General features: G+C 40.6%; 1 protein-coding gene across 9 annotated transcripts; it reads right to left on the bottom strand.

Moving 5' to 3' along the window:
• Positions 1-96: 96 nt before the first annotated feature.
• LOC108136430 (voltage-dependent calcium channel subunit alpha-2/delta-3) lies at positions 97-15,281 on the bottom strand. Of its 9 annotated transcripts, none has more exons than XM_017257602.2 (24): positions 14,742-14,945; positions 14,579-14,660; positions 13,345-13,449; positions 13,008-13,284; positions 11,415-11,809; positions 10,721-11,170; positions 10,473-10,613; positions 9,947-10,030; positions 9,533-9,589; positions 6,990-7,070; positions 6,845-6,919; positions 6,673-6,780; positions 6,531-6,602; positions 6,036-6,238; positions 5,828-5,970; positions 5,607-5,663; positions 4,866-4,959; positions 4,451-4,498; positions 4,234-4,344; positions 4,046-4,164; positions 3,850-3,989; positions 3,569-3,793; positions 2,637-3,179; positions 97-1,855 (listed from the first exon to the last, which is right to left on the bottom strand). In XM_017257602.2, exons 1-24 carry the CDS (start codon positions 14,855-14,857, stop codon positions 1,763-1,765), a joined length of 3,819 nt encoding a protein of 1,272 aa, XP_017113091.1. In that variant the 5' UTR covers positions 14,858-14,945; the 3' UTR covers positions 97-1,762. The 9 variants fall into 9 exon arrangements, with proteins under 9 accessions (XP_017113091.1, XP_017113100.1, XP_017113063.1 ...); XM_017257611.2 differs by lacking the exon at positions 9,533-9,589 and adding an exon at positions 8,324-8,377; XM_017257574.2 differs by lacking the exon at positions 4,451-4,498 and having other exon boundaries at positions 13,345-13,447; positions 14,742-15,281.
• Between the last annotated feature and the right edge of the window lie 802 nt (positions 15,282-16,083).

The raw sequence follows: 16,083 nt of genomic DNA, 5'->3' as shown, positions 1-16,083 counted from the left end.
GGGTTGGAAAAGTGCTTACCAAATTGGTACTGGATTGAATTCCTTATCACCAATTTTGTCTAAAGCATAACCTTGGAAGGCCAAATAAAACAATCATTTTGATTTTCGAAATTATTTTGTGTTTATTATCAGTTTCTTCTTTTAGCACATTAGACAAAGGTTTTACTTGTATTTGATTGAATTCGAAATATGTTTATGTATGTAGTACAATTGTGGCTGCCAGCGAGTGTGTTGTTTCTTGTTTCTTTTGTTTCGTTTGTTTGTTGGTGAGGAGAGTTTTAACTTGAGATCGGGCTTAGTGTCCTGGTGAAAAGGCCTGCAAGCTTGGTATTAGTTTGATAATTGCTTTACCCTACATTCAATTCTTGTGGGCTCAATCGGGATGTACAAAATGAATAAGGAATGGAAACAACCTGCGAGGGGAGTCGCATCTAAAACGGCGCTTATGAGTTCAGTATTAAATAGTTAATAACAAATTCTAGGCAGTTCGAATGGCACACGTTGATTACACTACCATGGGGAACATGTGGGGCTAAAGCTTAGCAATTTCTGTTCCGAGATCGGAGGAGATATCCTCTCGGCTGAGAATTTGTCTAGATGTACGATAGTTTGTCTTGGTAAATTTCAACTAGTCAATGTTAATGTGTAATTTTATTAATAATTTAGTCACTAGATGCTGTTGCTTTTACTCAATCGTCTCTGACATCGGCTCAGTTCTGTGGCTCGTATCAAGTAGTTAGTAATAAAAAGTATTTCTCATATATGTAGGTACTTGTGGGTAATGCTAGGTATCGTCATCATCAGTGTATATAAAAACAATGCCTTTAGATCCGGTTTCCTCGCTTTTTTTTTAATTTTTCATTTCTTGTTTCATTTGGTTTTGGTTTCTGTTTAGTGGTTTACATCATTTTTTAACGAATGTCTATAAAAGTATGTAGTGTTCCAAGGCTCCGAGGCTGAACTTCTGTTTAGTTTTTCTCTGGGCTAGGCTAAGCAAATATACAAAAGCTACTTAAATTAGTTAGCATGTACCGGGCGTACTCGTAGGTATATATCGTATTATCGTATATATATATGTGTGTGTGTGTGTGTGTGTGTATATATATAATTAAATGGTTCCATTATTCGCCTTTACCGATAGGTTTCTTGATCCGTTCTTTAAACATAAACTCGTAGCTAGTTGTTACTTACAAATGTGGCCTTCTTAGATTAGGATTAACAGTCACACACACCACGCACACCTGGACACACGCACCCACACACTCGCACACTCACTCACACACATAACCATGGGCAGTAGTCGGCATTTGGTACAGTGTGTGCCATAAGTTTTGTCGCCAAGATGAGGGCGCTTTGCATTCAGCTTATTTGAAGGTTTGCAAGTCGTTTAAGGCCGTTGTTGGAATTTTCAGTTATACGTATTAAGTATATATAATATATATGTATGCAATAAATATATGTTTGTCCTGTCTATTGGAAGGTCTACAATAAGCCAGCGCCCCGTCCCTTATAGGCGGCACACACTGTCCGCGTTCACTGTGTCCGCTCGTTCCGCTCGACAGCAAACGCAGAGGTCGAATCGGATACGGATACACTCGTATTTAGCTACTTAAGAACTAATTTGGAAAAGTTTCTCTAGGTGACCAAAAATATTGAACTGCGCTCAAGCATTAGAGTAAAAAATTTCCCACCTCCTGGATTGCCCTTCGTATATAATACAAAAACATATTGCCTAGATCTAAGCTAAACCAATCGACCGCCGTTACAGCCAACGACTCAGTATGTGGCAGAGGAGCAGCAGCCCCAGATTCACGTAGATCGAGCACGCCTTTCCGCACAGCTTGATGCCGCTTTCCTGGAATAGAAAATTGTTGTTTATACTAATTTAATAATAATATAGTAACTATATGGTCAGATGATTGTGATTTCACCAAAGTCGGGAGGAGAAATAGTGAGGTGCATTACAGTCTCTTTAAGAGATTATTGGTAGCTAAAACCAAACTAATATTTCAACTATATATATTCTTTTAATGTAAAGTTTATAAGTTTAAAGCTGAAGCTAGATTGGTTGGGGTCGCCTAAGCTGAAAAACCAGCGCTTTTGAAAATGGTAGAACATTGATGTAGAACTTTGTTAGTTAATTCTTTTTTTTTTTAAAGTCTTACTGATTTTATTTAACTAATGAGTTAAGGCTAAACTTAGCTGCGTCCTGGTTAAAAGACATATTTATTTATTATAGCTGAATTCAGTAACGTTTTGAAAATTGCATTAAAAATAATAAATCATTTCAATAAATGCATAGCTTTGATAATTTACAAAACAGTAATATACATAATATAAAAAAGGTTTTGCCTTTAAAATTGATTAATTTTGGGCATTTATAAATAAGATATTTTCAGCTGAAAAGGAGCTTTTCTTGACATCCATTTCCCTTTTATTTGAGCTACAATTTTAATACCTATTAAAATAAATCGAAATGAACGCCGCTATAACATTTGAACTTAGGCCAAGAATTCCTGCTTCGTTAAAAATAGATTACTAATTATATGTGTCACTGAGGCAACCTCATTAGCACTTGTAGACCCTGCCGCCCATTACCTATGTAGCTCCCATGGACTGAACCCCCAAGGACTTACGTTTGCGTGTCGACTGATGCAGCTGTGGGGTCGCATGCGGTTGAACTCGCGCGCCTGCTTGTAGCAGGCCAGCGAGTCGTTGACCGAAAAGTGGTAGTCGATCGGCTGCGGATTGACCGTGAGGACGACGGTGCCGTCCCTGGGACACAGCTGGTCGATGACCAGCAGGATGAGGTTGCTGAACGGTATGGGCAGGACGACAAATGGCCGCTCACATGCATGGGCTGTCATATTGTAGACAACGTTGTCCTTCTCCTTGAACAGCGTGTAAAGTTCGCGCTTCATGTCGCACGGCTTGAGCCTGGTGCGATGGAGCGTCAAGTAGCGCAGCCAGTGGTCTTCGTCCTTCTTACCGTGCCCATTGCCGTTGCGGGCATGGTGCTCCGGATGAGGCTCCGGCGGCGGTGGCTCCGTGTCGTTGGAGTCGCCGTACATGTCCGCATAATGGCTGGACACTCCGGGCGCCCACTGCAACAGTTGTACAATATACCACAGCGCCGTATGCAGCAGCCATTTGCCCACGCGCAGTAGATGGAATATCGGCTAAAAAGTATGCGGTTATTAGCACTTCTTCTTAAAAAGTACAGTCAAACCTCTATAACTCGAACTAAGTATTCAATTTGGTTGAATAATAATTAAATAAACATTGTGATCTGTAGGTAAATGGGGATTTAAGAAAAGGTTTATTAAACTAACTCATCTTAAAAAGTTCTCTATCGATCCAAAGAGTGTAAAGAAATGATAAGATCAATGCTTTTTTTTAAAGACCAAAATCATTTTCTTTAAATACAAAGTTAGAAAATGACATGACTAAATTAAAATAATTAATTCTCTAAAAAATGTTTCCTAAAAATATAAATATCTACAAGTAAGTTTTGAAGTTATAGAGTTTTGACTGTATCTACCAAGTGAATCAATTAAACCAATCCTACCGAAAGCAGCATGCTGGAGGCATTGTTATCGTTCTTGGACTCGAAGCACACCGCCTGGTAATCGTAGACGGTGACCTGTTTGTAGACATTCTCCTCCAGCAGACGCTTCATGATCGCTCCGTTGACCTCCCCGAAGAATCTCCCCGTCTCGTGGACTCGCGTCGAAATGACCACATAGCCATTGTTGTCCAGTATATAGCAGTCTTTGTCATCTACCGCACAGGCCTAAATAAACATTTTGTAAGTAAATAGTGAGTTGACTATTAGATCGATTAACTCACATTGCCGGTGATGTTGTGGAAGAGTTTGTAGAGCGCCGAGTGTTGAAACTGGAAGCCCACAACTGCCGCCGGGGCAGTTTTGCCGCCTTCATTGTGGAAAACGGCATGACTGGCCGTCACTAGGATCTCTGAGTTGCTCTCTACGGAATAAATTCATTATAAAATTTGTTAAACAAATAAGCTTTTGTCAACTTACCACCCGCATCGAAGGGCACTGAGTAAACGAAGCTCTCCTCCCGCACAAAATGTTGGTCCACGGCACGCTTATACCAAATCTCATCTATGGCCCGTGTGTTGTTCTGGCTAAAAGTCTCGCTGCATGTGGCAAGCCCCAATTGGTTTAATACCCCTGAAATTGCCAGCTTCCCAGTTCCCCAGACTTACCCAACTCCAGATTCTTCGGCAGCATTCGAATGGAACTCATGCCAGCGGGTGAGGCCACTGTGGGTGGCCAAAAAGGCGACGGTGACTCCAAATCGCTGCTTGAATTCGTTTCTGTGCAAACAGATGTATTAAGTTATACAACTAGACAACATAATATTTCAAATAACAATAGAGTTGCGACTAAGACTAGTTAACAGGACTGAGTATCGTTGTTTACCTTGGCAGCAAACCCATTAGAACAGCTATTGGGCTTGATGCGCTTGTGCTAGATTGTGAATGGTTTAGTATTTCATAATGGAGAGGCATTATGTTTTATGGTATCAAGTTCAGAAGACATTCAAGAGTTCATATTTATATAGACATAGTAGTAGTATTAGAGTGGTTGGTGGGTGCAAAAATTCATTATGAGATATACATTAAACGACAGCGACAAGGACGACACAAAGAAATCGGTATAAAATGCAAATAAAAGTGAGAAAAGAAGGGCGTACACAGAAATAAAAAACGGTTAATATGTGCTGCTTTTCCGGTGCGTTAACACGAGTGCATGGCGTTGACTGTACTGAGGGTGTCTGACGAGTCAAGCCTAGCATTTGTAGAGGTCCCCCAAGTCCTCCATCCTCAACACTTACCCCTTGTCGTCCTTGGAGTTGAAACTGGTTGTGTTAGAGAAGCCCGCGGTGACTCGGGCATCAAAGACCAGAGCCTGCATGAGCTGCCGATCGCCTGAAAATCAAATTTAAAGGGTCAAAACAATCCAAGATGGATTAAAAATGGTAAGGTAATGGTTGCAGCAGCATTACTGGCTCTAGTAAATTTTGTTTTCTGAAACCATTACACAAAATTTCTGGCCTGATGTGAGCAGCAGTATATAATATAAATTTAAAGACAAAGTTTTGTGTGACATGCATCGATTTGACTGTGCAAATTCCGCAGCTAACTACAGTATATTTTAAACACTAGCTTATTTAAACTATAATTACTCAATTAGAAAACCCAATTTAAAGTTTTCAAAACAAATGGGATTCTTAAACTGGCCCAATTAATTTGGTAAAATTTATTAGTAATTGTCTTCAATGAAGACAAAGCTGGGGAACTATAGAATTCCCATTGCTAAAGGTTTTTAGGTGCTTTGGCTTAAAGCAACAGTTAAGATCAAGTTTAATACGATATTCTCGAAAAGTACAGACCGTTCACAGGTGTATTTCGAATTATTATATTTAAGTTGAGTTAGGATCAGACTACGTTTACCGGACGTTTCCGCCGGATGTGCAAGTGCAGGTCAAAATTGAGAACGGTGCTACTGTGTGCGTGTGTGTTTTTTGGTGGGTGCACAACTGTGACTGTGATGACTTTTAATATTCGTTACTCACAATAGTAGCTTTCTTTTTCATTGATTGATGGATAACGGCCAGTTGATGAGTTGTTAGCTGTGAATTTGCATGAACATTGAAATCGCAATCATAATTTTTGGCACATCGAACACAAAAACACATAACAGAGTCTGGGAAAGCGGCGGCTTATCGAAGCGATCGAGTCGAGTTTTCGCAAATAGATCTAACCGAAACTGGGTTGCAACTATGTATATACTTACAGAACATGGCAGCCGCGTGCTCCGGGGGCATAGCGCTTCGACTTCCCGGCCATCGCCAGCCAGGCTCAGACATTCGCTCGAGAAAGTACAGCAGTTCGATCTCTGGCGTTTTGAATGTCCTGTTGCTGTGCTTGCAATATAGCCTGCAAGTATCCGGTTTATCTTCTTGCTCTAAAACTAGAATTATGAAGAGTCTCCCCAAGCTTACCAATCGGGATGTATTTTCCATCTCTTGCCACTGAAGACGCTGCGTAAGTTTGTGCCCTTGATGCTTATTCTATGGATCTCTTGGTCGGCTCGTATGTCCATGTGACTCACGCCATATTGCTCCGGATAGGAAATTACCAGAGTGAAAGGGGTCTTCTTGATGGCCGTCCAATAGTATTGTCTCTTTATACGAGCCACCCGTTTCTTTAAATTAAATAAAATCAAAAATGAATATTTTACAATTTTAAGAAAACGTTTCGTAAGTAAAAAAATATTTATATCACAAGAATTTTTAAAATTGATAAAACAACAAAAAGAGGAGATGAGGAAAAAGCTTTACGTTATTAAATTGCCGTTTTTAATTGAGGGCATGTGTTACTCTGTATTTTTTTTTAAGCTAAAACGGTCGCGTAAAAAAAAAAATATTTCAGATTAAAGAACATTTTTGTATCTGAACTGTTGCCATAATATTCCTTTTTCTCCATTTTTTACTTACCATTTCATCGAAATGATTCTTGACCAACATCCATTTGCTGCCAGTCGATTGGTTGATTATGGAATCTCTTATCTGTTGGATATATTTCAATACGTTAGCTAAGTTTTTTGCGCAGTTTAAGGGTGCTCAATAAAGTACATACCGTCATCAGCACTGGATTAAAGTCTCTGGCGGGTCGATCGTCATCCAACAGCTCGACTTCAATCATGTCAACGCTATTGTATGATGGCTTTAATATGTAGCCCTGGAACTGCAAACGAAAAGCCATGGGTTATTCCAAATATTTTTAAAGAGCATATACAAAGATTTCTTACAATTGGACGAAAGTCTGGATGGAATAGTACATAACCATTGTTGGTTACTATAAACGCATAGCCATTCACGCCAAGCTGTGCGAAGAAATGGATATAAAGATTAAATGGGTATTACTTGTAAGGCTTATAACTTTTTCTAACTTACCGTAAACGGCGATAGCAGCTTTTTGATTTCATTGATGGGCACATCCGTGCCAGCCACGCCCAGTATATTCGCAATTTTAGTCTGTGCGTGAGATGTTTTAAGATATATTTAGAGGAATGTCGGGTCAAGTGAGTGGAAACGAAACATTTACACAAATTGGACTTTAAATTGTACAAGTACAGAGAATTGGTAGGTAAATTTTTTTGGTTTTGCATGATAATCAAATACTGAAAAATGAATTTGAAATTTGAATTCGATAAATGGCATTGCTAGTACAAAACGCCTAAAGGCATCTCAAAGAAAAATACAAAGATGTAAATAAAAACGGAAACAATGTCGAATGCAAATATGAGAAGCATCGTTTACTACGCAAGAACTTACGAGTACAGTCAAGAAAGTCGGTTTCAAAGATTTGTATTTTTTTTTTTTGCTTTTTGTTTTTCTTGTATTGATGTTTACAAAGAATTTAGTTAAGCGTTTTTTCTGTTTTTAGCGGCTAATTACATGGCTAGCAGAGTAGTACTAAGAGCGTATGAGAGCGTTGAGTTTTGGAAGGCAGTGTGAAACAAAATGTGGAACTTAAGTGTTAAGATAGAGGCTTTGGAATGTAGTAAAAACAATTGAGAATAGAAAGTGTATTTTACAAATTTTCTTTTTTTTTTTAAAGGTAGGTTTTCGGAAGGGTTTAAAGATTTAACTCAAAATGTGTGAAAGAAGCTGTTTACACGTGTTGAGGGCACCTTCGTTTCGAAGAAAGTACAGTTGTGCGTGTCTGTTTGCGTTGTTGGTGTTTCGGTGTTGGCAGTGTGTATATTTTCACAGTTTTTATACCCTTCACATAAACATTTTGGGTGGTGGCAGGGAATCTACAAGATACCAGTTGCCAGAGAGAGATTAGGAGTTACAGGGAGGAGCACAGACAAAGGATTCGATCACCGATCGATCAGTTTTGGCGAAGCTTTACACACAGAGATACAGAGAGAGAAAGTGCCGTAGAGATCTTAGTCTAGGATTGCAGAAATAAATCATTCGGGTTAGTACCAAGCACTTGATCGGACTGGCTAAGAAATCATAATTTATTGCATCTTGGCTGTGGGCGGGGGTTTGGTGGCATGGATTAAAGTAGGCATTACACAAAACGGAGGAAAATAAAAATCAAATCTCTTCAGTGCTTCAAGAACTCAGGCGGAAATCAAAAGGCAACAAACAATTTCGATCAAGTCACGCATGCGGCTTAGACAAACGAAAGTGATAAATTTAGGATGGGCTTTTGCATTTTATTAGATTTTGCTGTTGTTTTTTTTTTGATTTTGATTTAGATACAATTTACTCACAACTTGAAGGTTTATTTTCGCAGCCGGATTTATATCGGTCGTAAGATTAATGAGCTGTGAATTTGTATTTGTAGTATTTAATAAATCAATCTCTAGGAACGAAAGCAACTTAAATAGGGTTATTAAAGGGGGAGGTTGAGTTGGAGGCGTGGCGGTGTCGGTGGGCGGGAAGCGCGGCGGGGTGCGTATAAGGTCCTATCCTGGTCCTATCTGATCTGGGCCCTACCATGTATGTGTGTACATCCTGTCCAGCAGAAGGGTATAAAAACTCCAGCGGAATCGGGCCCCCTCGCTTGGGAGGTGCTGAGATGTGTCTTTGGTTTATATTTATATATAGAAATTGATTTGTTGTGGTTGTTCTCTATAGTGTGTGCTCTATAGGTCCTCAGTAGTAGCCTAGGATTTCTCCGATTTTTGCTTGCTTTTCGCTTTTGCTTTGTCAATGATTGTACTTACTAAACATCAATGGTTGCTAACATTTATTCGTTAGGGGAGGGGGCGGGGGTTTTTTGTTTTGGACAGGGTGGGACTACCAATTAGCACTATATATATAGTATAGTATAGATTCTAGGCGATCGCGGCTCAACCCAATCTTTCTTAGTTAAAACAACAAATGGAAAATTCTACTACTCAAAATGCTATATAAAATGTTCTATTTATACGTTAAGTAATCAACTAGGCATAGCTATAATTTTATAATTTGTTATAATATTAATTATAATGTTACAAGTACGGTTATATAAAGAAAATCAATATCTAGATATCGTTAAATACTGGACCAATTCGAATTGAATTCGTTATTACATGAGAATACTTTTGGATTTGGTTTCGATTTTGGGCGTTGAACCCAATACGTGGTCAACTATAATGTCAAAAGGTTGCTAAAGAATGCCATGGTCCTAGACCATATTAGCTAGATTTATATACGAGTTATAGTATAGTTAGTTATAGTATATATCGGTTAAATATGGATTAGGTATGCATGTATGTAGCGCAAAGTATAACAAATCGTTTACTTTATTTTGATATTTATATACGGATAATGTATATACGAGTATATAGGTAGAGCTCAATACGATATGCAATTAATTGGCGTATATAAAACTTTCATCAAGAGCAGTAAATACGTTATACGCAAAAATTTCGTTCGAAATTTATTAAGTTTGGATTTGGTTGTTATTTGTTAGAATTTGGCATTATAGTTTGTACCTCACGTGTTTGCAATTCCCAGAGTGCTTCATTTATTAAAACTTCTTCGGTGATATTCTGTGGTATAGTTGTGTATAGTTTGGTAGTAGTAGTAGGTAGTTGTGTGTTATATATATAACGCATAAATTATTAATACAGTAGTAATAGTAGTAGTAGTAGTAGTAGTATAAAGTGAGTTGTTACATAGATAGGTTCAGATTGGTTTGCTGTATTTCGATTTCTTGCTTCGATCGTTAATGAGTTGGGGGCAAAATGAATTCGTCGCTGCTTCGGCGGCTGCTGATTCTGATTTCAGTTTTCTTTCTTTCATTTCCGCTAAGAATTTGGCAGTGCTAACTCGCTTGATAGAGTTTCATTCGATAGGTTTTCCCCCGTGCCAGGGGACACGATCGATTTCTGGTCAATTTCACTTACCGCATTCTCGCGCCGATCGTAGATGGGCATCGATACGGTGGTCATAAACTGGTATACATTCGAGTCCACCGGCTGGTTCCAGGTCTGAAAAGATAAACAAGACATTTGACATTGATCTATGAGCTTATAAGTAATTATTATAATTTTTACAGAAAGTTCGACGTTAAACTTGTATTAACTATGTGTATTTCTTAAACTAAAATTAAATTTTGAGCTAAACGATTCAATTGCTTGCAGTTTTAAATTTTTAAAGACCGTCAATTACAAAAGAGCATGATAATGAACACAAACTTCCTCAGTCTAAGCTTTGCTCTGTTAAAAAAAAAAATAAAATCAAACACTATGATTTGAGTTGGAAAAGTTTTAGTTAAATTTTAAGCATTGAATTTTATTTTTCAGTTAAGTAAATTACCTTAATCTAAAGCACATGTTTCAATTTACTACACCCGATCCAATTTACTTTGAACCTGACGCTTTTTTTTGGGTATCCATGTTATAGGTATACCTACCACTAATCGTTACTCACCTCCTTCATCCGTCTGTATTTTCGGCGGTGCATTTCGTTGGGCTCCAGCATCCGGTCGTGCACCTGCCAGTACTCGAGGACGTCTGCCTTCTGGTACTCGCACTGGTTGATGTCCCACAGATAGTCGGAGAGCTTTGTGTCCTACGCACATACATAAGATGGGTATTTTTTGGGGAAAAACATTGCTAACCGAATGTTGGGGGGATATATATATATAGTTTGGCATCCCCTTGGGGGGCGCTACCCACCTCGATGTCCGCATAGACCTGCGACCAAATCACCGGGTGATCGTGCCTGCCCAGGACGAGCGGCCTGGCCATAACCGGTATGTAATTCAAGACCATCTCGCGCACCTCGGCGGTGTCGCTGAGGTGGACGTAGTAGCCCTGATTCTCGCACGCCATCCACCGTATATCATCCCAATTGGCCACCTCCTTGCCAATCAGGTAGGTGAACACGCGGACCGGCTTGTACGGCGGGTCCCGCCAATTGTGCAACTCGAAGACCTCGCGATTGTTCTCGGGCGCCCCGTCGCCAATGATCATGATCGCCTGATTGCACTGCGCCCCGCGCGAACTCAACTTGGTATCTTCCAATAGCTCGAATGCCTTTGTCAATGCAGCGGTATAATTGGCAATCGATTTGGGTTTAAACGATTCAATCCCTTCTTTCAGTTCACGTATGTTGCCCAGATTCGCCTGGATGAATTTCGGAAGTGTTTGGGATTTTGGTAGTTGGTTGTTGGTTATTGGTTATTGGTAGTTCGTGTTTTGTATTCGTATTCGTATTCGATTGCATCAATTGGGTGTGTTGTTTGAGATTTCAGATTTGGTGGTGATGTTTTAGTTGTTTTGTTGTTGTTGTGGGGATAGATAGAAATCAAATTGGCGTTAATCATAAAATCAGGAGAGAAATGAGGCATAAAAGAAAATCGATATATACTTGAATCAGTGTCTCCTCGAAACATCCGACCACTGGGCTCACTTCCTTATCAAAGGTGAAGATGTTCACAAAGTCATTTGTACCTAATGTATCGAGTATTGTATTGACAACATGCTTTGCGATATCTAGCCTCTGTCCCAACATTGAACCGGATCCATCCATCAGGATAACAATATCCTTTGGACTCGTCGCCGCCTCCATGTACCAGGAGCGTAGTCGGCAATCGTATAGATCGACCGGTACGTCCTTGCGCCACTTCGATGCAGGGAATTGACGCATAAAGCCAGTCGAACTGCCAAAGAATTGCCACGACAACGTGGGATCGTTTTTGTAATTGTCGCGGAATATCTGATCCAAATTCTCCGACCACTGAATTGCCTTAATCACATCCGGTGCTGTGTCGTGTGATCGGTATGATTGGTATTAATTGGGTATGTAATGATGATAATCGTTTAGTTGTTTTGTGTGGGTGTGTGTGTGTGTGTGTGTGGATCATGTCAAAAGAAATGGAAAGAATTTAGCAAGAAACACGATTAGTTCTCCTCTGCGATCTGCGCTCGCGCACTTAATCCTAGTTGAGTCTATTTTACGGGCTCTCAGGTGTTTTTCTGGGTACGTGTTCTGGTGGCTCAAGTTGGGTGTTATACGGTTTTTGGCAAGCATTCCGCGTGTGTCGGCAGTGGAGCATTCGCATTCGCAATTTTGCATTCCCCGGCGCAAAACGCGAGCGCGTCGTCAACGTGCGCATTGCACCGCCAGCGGCCCCGGCGGATGATCGGTCTATCGGTAAGATCGGTCTATCGGTTGTTAGCTATCGCAGGATTGCCAATGTCGGCGGGTCATTAGGTACAGTTGTGGGTGGGCCGGGCGGCGCAATGCGCTGCTTGACGTGTGCACGCGTCCCTCGCACGCATTGACGCAAGCGGTTTGAAAATCGAAACAAAAACAAATATAAAGGAGGCGCAGCGTACGACTTTATATTATACATTTTGTATTATAATATAAAGTTTATATGGCATACGAAAAAATGAAATTTTACGGTCAAGCGATCTAGCAAAAGCTAAGGAGCGAGTGAGCGAGATAGATAGAGAGCGAGCTAGCTAGAGGCGATTTTAAAATTCTACTTTCTGGCAGCTAGACAGAGACGAAGAGTGTTTCGTTAGTTTACAGCTCGTGTTTGACTTAAAAGCATTAAATACAACCCTGTTTGATCGAGTTTGGGGTGCTTATATATATTATAATTGAAGATTTAAGGTTTAATTTATTATCTGTTAATATTTTTTGTATTAACAATTATATACCAATGAATGATTTTTCTTAACTCAACGTAAAACAAAATTGATGATCTGCCAGAATGTTAATTTCGTTTGGGAAACGCCAATATATTTTTTGAAATTGAAATACAATCTCAGTACCCCAAACTCGACCGCAACAGAATAAAAAACAGGGTCGTCAAATAAAGATAACACACACAGGCGACAAATACGGTTACAATTACGTAGAGCGAAAGAGAGAGAAATACAGAGAGAAAGAGATAGGTGGAGAGCGGAGAGAAGAGGTATACGGATTATAGTGATGAGTATTATTCCAAACCTCGATCGAACACATTGACCGGCACGTGGACCGAGCTGACGCTGAAGTTGACCGGAGTGTTGTGGAATTCGGGACGCGGTTCCAGCACCACCACCTTCGGCTGGACATAGATAAGCGGCTCGCCTATATCCTTATCCATATCTGGCGCCGGGGTGGGAATGGGGGGTACGGGATCGCCGGGCTCCAGCATCTCCTTGGCACTGTAGTAGGAGAACATCTTGTCCGCCATATCGTTCTGATGCGACAGAGCCGTGTTCTCAGCCGTGTCCATAATGCGCTAAAGGTAACACAGTATTTAAATAGACATTATATGACAAGTTATGGGGGGTGTACTTACCCTCACTGCACTGACTTTTAGGTCCATCATCATTTCGATTTCCTTGGCCATCGAATCGACGATGGAGGCGCCATTGCGCGAAACGACTTTCGCATCCTTGAAACTCTGTGTGAACATCAATAATATATTAGCCAAATGTTACAAGAAGAAAAGCATTATTTCATTATTTCCCCATACCATTGTCATACCAAAAGTACGTATACGCAGCGTAAGCGGAACCACCCCGTAAGGCCCATTTAGAGGTCCCAAAGGGCCCATCGGCTAACACATATATGTACATGCATATAGAATATTATAAACAGTTGGCGCACATGCGGTTATAACTCATGAGGCACAAACATTTAATTTGTAATCCAATTGCGATGCCTAAAAATAAATTACCAGCTGTGCCGGACAGCAACTGACATCAAATGGAGATAATGGCGACCGAAAGTCGCCTACACATTATGATTTACTGGTTCAGTGCTTACATGGATACCCTTGCTCATAAAACGGCAACTTAATATAAAACCATCTATTAAGCACTTATATTTGTTTAATATTCATTTTTAACTGAGCATTGCAGAATATTTAATTATATGTAAACCTTTTGAAACTAAACTTGGTTTTTTAAAAACAAGAAAAAAAGAAAACTTTGGCCAGCCAAAGTTTATATACCTTATCAGCTATTGCAAAATTAAATATTTCTTAAAACATCTTCGATTTATATGCGTATATGTTTAACAAACATTGAGCTATTATGACATTCAGCTTTATAACTCGATCGTTCCTATGGCAGCTATATGATAACGTTTACCGACTTGAGTAAATTACAAATCAGCCAGTAGATACTAATACTAATTTCAATTAAAAAGCTCTTTAATCATGTGTCACTACGGTTTAATTCAACTTAAACAACCTCACTGGTTTATAAACCATTTAAATAGAGTTTGAAATAACTAATTTACTGTCTACTGCCTAGATTTTTAGAGCATTGGGTCTTCGACCTACTGCCTTACAGCTTGCCATCTGGCTTCTGCTTTACATTTTTTATAATTGCCGCTCGGGCAGCCTTTAACCCAAATTCGGAGCCGAAGTCTCAGCCTCAGAGAGACGTCAACAAGGAGCGCACAAAAACAGAACCGAAAACACACACAGCGGGGGGGCAATAGAGAGGGGGGAGGGTGGTAAATGGGAAACGGAAAATGGGGAAAAACGGAGCGGCGGAAAAATCGATAAAATGCTCTCGTCTCACCTCTTGCACCTCCTTGCGCCTGGTGATGAAATCGCCCAGATGAAACAGCTCCGTGCCCAGTTTGTCGGCCCACGAATGAACGCTGGAGTTGGAAAAGTCGAAACGGGTATTATGGTTGAGTGGGGAAAGGCCCGGAAAATGGAAAATTGCCGCGGGCACTCACAGATTGTAGTTGATGTTCTCGGCTGGCTGCAGATTGACGCACGGGGCCAAACAGACCAGGACGGAGAGCAGGCCCAAACAGAGGCGCCACCAGGCCAGGAGTCGCGACCAGGCCATGATTCCCCGCGATGCCGATGATCCTTCTCTGATTCCAATGATCCACTAACTGCTGATTGATGGAGGTCGATCGAGCGGGAGCGCGACATAAATACCAGGCTGCGATGCGATTTTCTTAGCCTACTTTGCAGCTGCACTCACACTCACACACTCGCTATCGCATACACGCACTCGCTTGCACCACATATCCCGTTAGCTCGGTTTTGGCCACCTGAACTGGCCATCCGGTAGCATAACACCCGCGGCGTCACTGGATCCACTTCAGATGCGGCTCTATATCTCTCACAGTCCCTCAGGCACAGAACATTTTCTTTGTGGCACTTTTCACGATTTTTCAATGAATTTTTTCCAGCAATTTTCTCGCGCGACCCTGCTACTTTCGGTGTGTGTGTGTTGTTGGCCAGCGAAAACTTTTCTCTCTACACTGTCGTGGCCCGTTTTGACGTTTCTTTGACGTTTCTGGGTTAGCTTAAAGCTCCCCAACGTGAAGTCCGTTGGCCAGAAAGGGACGACCCCTGAGTGGCCACCCTGGCCATTCGCTGCACTCTTCTAGCGACGCTGTGCGCCTGCCCTGACATTTAGCGATTCTGCGCCATTCACTTGTTTACCTCACGAATCCACGGAATGCGTCCCACAGGTGTTTGTTTACCTGCCAGCGCGCCTGCGTTTGGGCCAAGTTGACGTGCGTGTCCTGGCAGCTGGCCGAGCATCTGTTGCTCCAGCTGGCAAATGGTGACAGTTGGCAGGAGCCGGAGCTTTCGGTCCGGAGAATTTTGCGCGGGAGGAGACCAGATGCCGTTGGCCAAATGTGACATTCGAATTGAGCTTTCCCAAGTGCCCAACAGAGGGCGACTTGCAAATGAGGTTATTGAAAAGTAGGAAGATAGGGATTTTTTGTTTGTTGTACTGAGCCAAGGAAAGTGTATTAATACTAGCAAACTGAAATGCAAATATTATTATTAGCCCATTTTAAAGTCGTATATATATACATATATTTTTTGGATATGGATCTTGAAATATAACTTATTCTTTATAGATTAAGATTGTTTATCTATAATATATATATATATTTTGGATATGGATCTTGGAATATAACTTATTCTTTATAGATTAAGATGGTTTATCTATAAAATTTTCCCTTTAATTATGAACTTAAAAGTAGTTTTTATTTTGTTAATGCATTTTTGAGTAAGGCAAAATGAAGCAATTTTCACATATTGCATATT

The sequence above is a fragment of the Drosophila elegans genome, unplaced genomic scaffold (assembly GCF_018152505.1).
Source record: "Drosophila elegans isolate 14027-0461.03 unplaced genomic scaffold, ASM1815250v1 contig_520, whole genome shotgun sequence".
Taxonomy (NCBI): Eukaryota; Metazoa; Arthropoda; class Insecta; order Diptera; family Drosophilidae; genus Drosophila; species Drosophila elegans.
This window is presented reverse-complemented; position numbering and strand designations above follow the sequence as displayed.

Coding starts and splice junctions, on each gene's coding strand:
- LOC108136430 (XM_017257574.2), bottom strand. CDS start 14,946: ATGTCGCGCTCCCGCTCGATCGACCTCCATCAATCAGCAGTTAGTGGA. Junction 5,664..5,827: donor GCACGCGGCTGCCATGTTCT/GTAAGTATATAC, acceptor GCAAATTCACAG/CTAACAACTCATCAACTGGC. Junction 1,856..2,636: donor GCATCAGTCGACACGCAAAC/GTAAGTCCTTGG, acceptor TTTCTATTCCAG/GAAAGCGGCATCAAGCTGTG.